The sequence below is a fragment of the Corvus brachyrhynchos genome, unplaced genomic scaffold, assembly GCF_000691975.1.
Source record: "Corvus brachyrhynchos isolate BGI_N302 unplaced genomic scaffold, ASM69197v1 scaffold142, whole genome shotgun sequence".
Classification (NCBI taxonomy): Eukaryota; Metazoa; Chordata; class Aves; order Passeriformes; family Corvidae; genus Corvus; species Corvus brachyrhynchos.
In genome coordinates this window covers 5,023,411-5,029,410 of record NW_008237226.1, presented here as the reverse complement: position 1 = coordinate 5,029,410, position 6,000 = coordinate 5,023,411, and the positions used below count along the sequence as shown (strand labels likewise).

The 6,000-nt window shown below is 37.3% G+C and overlaps 1 protein-coding gene across 5 annotated transcripts in view; it reads right to left on the bottom strand.

Annotated features, from left to right (window-relative positions):
• Positions 1-6,000, bottom strand: part of PPP1R9A (protein phosphatase 1 regulatory subunit 9A) — a 133,954-nt gene that overhangs the window by 32,776 nt on the left and 95,178 nt on the right. For 4 of the 5 annotated variants that reach the window (XM_017729309.1, XM_017729308.1, XM_008629911.2 and 1 more), the window contains one exon: positions 1,976-2,131. The exons of the other annotated variant lie outside the window; for it this stretch is intronic. In XM_017729309.1, the coding sequence (XP_017584798.1) occupies positions 1,976-2,131 (156 nt within the window). The remainder of the gene's footprint in view (positions 1-1,975; positions 2,132-6,000) is intronic. 5 annotated transcript variants of the gene reach the window in all.

Here is a 6,000-nt window from a genome sequence, read left to right as displayed (position 1 = left end):
CCTCTTCTGACTTTCATTGCAAAAGCAAGGCATTTCAAATAAGAGTGCTCTCACAGTATGGGAACACATTTTTTGTTGCAAAGACTGAATTCAACTAATTAGGTCAAACTATTATGCTTAAAGATTATGTCCTACCCATTTGCCTAATACTTTCATTAATCTCTGGAGTAAGAACAAGAAAGAACAGTTATTCTTTAACTACAATTCCAGAAAACACTGTGTGGGCTTGTGCAGTGTGATCATGAACAAGTCATCTAGTGTTGAAAGAATTCAGGGCAAATACCAAGAAAAATACATGTACTCACTCTGCATCAGCCAACAAAATGCAGCTGTGTACGCTTAAATACAATCAGCAAAACAAAAGTGGTGTGCTCAGAACAGCAGGAACTGCATGGGCTGCTGAAAGAGTCCACTCTTAGGCATTTTATGTTTTCTTCTCAGGCTCTCATCTACAATTACACTCAAGGATCCCAAGGTACCCTTATCTGGTCTCTAAAACAGCATTTTAAGGCCATTACAGAAGACAGGTCTGCAAATAACTTCAAATCAGTCTGGACAAGCTCAAGTATGGCAATAGCCTGAGTTTATGGAAACTGTATTCAAGCACAGTTTTAAAGGTAATTTATTCACAGGTGAGTTCCTTGCCCATCACTGCATCTTTGGTTTGCATAGCCTTGGAACACTTGCTGGCACATGGAGAATGGTAGCATCTTCCCACCACTTTGAGACTGTATTTCTATGTATGATGAAAAGTATTAGAAGATGAAGTAAAATGTTCTGCTAATTCATGTAAGAGCCTGAAACTCAAAATATGGGGTGAGAAAATTATAATTTAAGTAAAGTAAAAAACTTTCAGGAAACAATGATGAATAACGGTAGGCACCCAATGGCTGTGAAGGGTATTAGCAGAAAAGGGAAGACTGTTTGCTCATTGACTGATTACTTTCCATATATTACTCTCACTAGATAGTAGTAACAATATATTTATACAAGATAAAACATCTGCTTTGAGTGGAGGGAAGGCAAGAGGATAAGTGGAGAAGGATAAAAAGGGAGTCCTGGTATTTTAACTCCTATCTGGTCCCAGGTTCTGCTGCTCAAATCTCCTGCGAGGTTCTGGCTACTTTCAACCCTTCCATCTTCCTGTATTTAAAAAAAAAAAAAGTTCTTTACTGCCATCACTCAGCCCATTACCATAAGCTTAGGTACATCCATTGTTTCATACTATTATTTGTATCAGAATTCAGGAAAGCTCAAAAAGAAGCCACATCAAAAGCACAGCCTAAAATACAGAAGAAATGTCCCTCAGTACTTTGCTATGTGAAATTATATGAATTCAATGACCACAATGAACACCACAGTTAGTACAGGTGGGTGCTATACTCTGTAACCATAGACTTTGGTAGAATACCCTCTTGAAGTATGGCTGCTTCCCCATTACAGCATCTTTCTGAACACATGACCAAACATATGACATGGCTGTACACTGACGAGTTGCTGTGTTATGGTATAGGATGAGTTTCACATGTCTCCACTGAATTTTAACATTTGCTGTTTGGTTTCCCCAATCACCTTTTACTGGAATCTTACAAAAACACAATACCAACCAACCAACCCAAACCAAAAAAATCCCCACCCCAAACCCCAGCAATCTGCTAGTGATGAATTAACTTCCACTTTGTCTACCTGGTCAAACTAAGTGCTGAGGCAGAATAACTTCTATACTGAAAAGCTAATTTACAAATTACCCTCCATCAATACAACAGTCACCTGGAAGCTGATGCCAAAATATCTCCAAAGAACAGTTCTGCTTCTTTCAAGAAGAAATTTTTGAGTCATTTCAAAGTACTAAGCATACAAACAGCAAAAAACCACTCCAGTTTTCAAGAGAAAAAACCCAAGCACTAAGCACTGAGATAACTAAAAATCTGGTTCAGTGAGGTATTTCAAGAGTATTTTCTGATATATTACTTACTTCTTTGAATTTGTGAGCAAGTTTGCTGGTGTCCACATCACTGGGGGAGAACATGTCATCATTTTCAGGGAGATCGAACACTTCAATAGCCATGTCACCTCCTGGAAGGACAGGTTCCATGTCTTCATCTTCTTCATCTGTAGCATATTCCCCTGTCTTAATTTTATAGCATTTAAGAAATTCCAGTTACCCTCTTATTATGCAGAGACTATTCAAAGATTAATTAAGATACTGTGCAAACACAGCATTCTGCGTACAAAAAAGGTTATCTTTGTCTTTAGCTATAACCCCAGAACTGATGAATTCTACCAGACAAAATAAAACTCCACAGTAGTATTTCAGTACATTAAGAGAGAAAACAGTGTCTTAAGCACTAATAACTTAGTTCTCAAGCATTACTGGCTCTGCATTTTGATGGTTTCATCCTTTTCCAAGTGAGACCTCTTTTCCATAGGAAGAACTCTCCAAATTTATTTCAGATTTAACAAGGAATCTTTTCCAAACGGAAAAAAAGCCCCAGAATACGACCAACAGGATCTTGATTAGTCGTTAGTAACGTCATCTGGATGAAGTAATTCTCCAGTGATATTCCATGTTGAATTTGAAAATTCATTGGTTTGTTCTTTATAAACAAATTAACGATAGAAAAGTAACACCCACGCAGAAAGACAACAGTAGGAAAAAGAAACTGAGTGTCAGAGAAGTTCAGAGTCTGAAGCCAGAGTTTACTCAATTTTCACCCTGAATAAGGAGCTGCTTTGAGCTAGTTTTGAACAGTAAATGTGGGTGTTTCTTGGGCTGGTAAAGCATGAGATGCAAACAATTTGCTGACAAAACAGAATTAAAAGAAATTGTAAGCTGCAATCAGTATCTCACAAACAAACAAAACAAAAAACCCCAATAATATCGAAAAGAAAAAGCTTGCAATATTGAACCCCAAATTGCCTTCTCAGTCTTTTGCACGCATGTCTGTGCTCATCTCTCCCCAACCCTAAGGTGAATGGTACCACCTCGCTTCTGCAGGGCTCCCTCTGGAAGCTGGAGTACAGCGCATATGGATAACAAACAGCCTGCTGGCTGTGCAGATGACTGTGCAAAAATGTTATAAAGCAAACATTTCCCTCAGGACCACATCTGGATTTATAAGGCTTGGGACTAAATAAATACATGGAAAAGGAAAGGGCGGGGGGACTGGTGCAGTCTTTGTCATGCTTATACAGTAACACCACCAAAATTTTGACAAAACTATTTGAAGTTTTTCTTCATGAGCTTCCAGTTTCTGAGATGAAGAAACATAGTAGTATTATCAGAAGTATATTCCCCATAGTGCTAATGTAATCTGTTAGTGTCATTTTCTGACAAAAGGACTTTTCAAAACAAGAGGTAAGAACTTGGATGTTTGAAGAACAATTCAAACCTCAGCTTCCTACCTTAATTCAACTTCCCAGCTGTTTAGGCTTATGTGAGTCTCTCAATTAAAAAGCAGTGCATGGCAGATATTGAGTCTAGGTGCACAGGTACACAGAGGCAGCACACAGAATCACAGAATGGTTTGGGTTAAAAGGAACCTTTAAAGATAATGAAAAACCTACATTCTTCTTTTTTAAAAACACTGAAGTTTTAAAAAGCAAAGAAAGCCAAAACACATAGAAAGCATAAAATAGTTTAGTAAAATTTTCTGATGTTAAAAGAACTACTAAAAAGAAGGTAAGTCACCAACATGGACAACACATCTATACTTTAAAAGTCACTGTAAAGCAAGGCACTTTTTTGGTGAGTTACTGCTGCCTCTGTAAATAGTTACTTGTTCTCCAATGAAATAAACAGTAAGCATTTACTTTATATACTTCATACCTACTAAGAATATATGACTAAGAATCTCAGTAGTCTTCTACAAAAAACGCTAACAGCTGGTTTTGCTTCTTCTTTCCTTATTTAAGAGAAGGGAAGAACACAGTCCATCTCACTGGAGTTTTCAGGCATGTAAGCATTATAGCTAAACAAAACAACAACTGAAATCGTCATTCTGTACGTCTAGATCTCATATACACATACAGAAAATGTTCTGTTACACTACACTTGTAGTAACTTCTGTTTCTGTTTTACTGTCACTGGCTACGTGTAGTACCTAAAGGGAAATTTTGGCTACTAACTCTCCTGGCTCTTTCCAGGAGAAAGTAACACCACCTTCACACACCATCAGGGCTACCAGAAGCAGAAACACTAACTCTCAAAATCACACAGAGATTCCAGTGAAATTAATTTCTGTGGGGAAAAAATACTAACAGTCGGTATACCTTCCATTTTGCAGTCATTAACCCTGAAACATCTCTAAGGTAATACACAATCGTAATTTCTACATTAAAAAAAGTACATCTTGGCAGGTCCATCAGCAGTGGCAAGGAAATCTCTGAAGCATGCGAAGAGGAGGCAGAAACAGGATCATTAACCAGTAAACTCATGCCCTGCTTATGTAAAACAAAACAGATCTGGCTCGGCAACATGTGCATTTTAAAGGAATATATTAATCCAAAATCTCAATTACATTTACCAGTTTTGGCAAAGGAATAAAACAGATGAATTTAGTTAAAACTGACTTCTCCAAAGACTTTAAGAAGAAGTACTGAATACAAAAAGAAAAATGAACACACATGAAGGACTAAATTATCAGGGAAAAATTCAAGAGCAGGCAATATTCTACTGGCCTCAGGAGCCAGAGTGTTTGAAGAGGAACATCAGGCAGCTAAAAATGAACACAAAGGAAAATCTTGCTTCAAATTGTACATAATGAGTGTCAATGAGCACAGTCATTTTTGCTTCAATTAATGAAAAAGGGAGCTGTCAAAGCAAAGCACAGCTCAAGTAAACAAGACACCAGGACGACAAGAACCCATTACAGAACTCAGAAATAAATGGGACTCTTGCTTTTGTCTTCAAAAGAAAGGGATTTCATCTTACAGTCATATGGAAAACAAATTACACGTTCAAAAGAACCAATGTGTACATTAAGGAAATATACATAATAAACTACATGAAACATACTTCCCCTGAAAAAATTAACTCTGCTGACTTTTGTTCCACATGAAACTACCAGAAGGTTGTTTAGACACTGTGCCAGTTAGCTAGAATGTGAAATTCACTATTTTACTAGGAGCAGCAAGGCACAGAAAAGAAGTTGTATTACTTCAAATAACAAAGCCCTGTAAGGTAAGAGTTGTTATTGCAATTCCCTGAGGTTCTCTGCAATACATTTTGGTTTCTTAGCTGACAACAGCAATAATATTTTTTACTTCATAGTCAATGAAAACTTACATGCTCTTGAAGGGAAATCTCAGATTCTTCATTCTGTGTTGGTGAGCAGAATTCATCCATCTAAAAGCCCTACTTCTCATTTCAGTAGCACCTAGGGCTTCAGCTTGTCCTAACCAAAGCAATAGCTTCTGATAGTAGCCATTTCATTTTGCTATATGCTATAACAGCTAATAGCATGAAATTATCAACACAAACTGTAATTTTCCACTTCTAAAAGGAAAATGTGTTACTTGCATTGTTTAACTGCCTTAACTGTAAATTTCTGAAATGTGCCTAACACTCCCAAGCAGAAATAAGGAGCTGCAGCACCAGCCGGGATAATGCAGACAGACCTTCCCCACATCACCATAACAAAGGCTACACATTTCAAGCTACACCTTTTGTTCCGGCTGAAACTCTCCCACAACCAGGAAACCATTTGAAGAACTATAAAAATAACTCAAGCCCATCTCTTCATTTGATTTTTTTCTTTGATGGGCTATACTTAATTCTTTCAAAAGAGTGAAGAAAAAACATAATGGTATAGTACTAATCATTGCTTTTACAGGAGTGCATCATATTAATGATATTGAAAAAAATGTACTCTGAAAGCTTTGGTTTAGCAAATGTACTCTTTGGGTGTTAGACATTCAAGTACATTGCGACATTTTTTGTGTGTGTGCGTCAAGATTTTCTTCAACGGTTCTAATGTTGCTTTGCTCTCAGCATGTCCT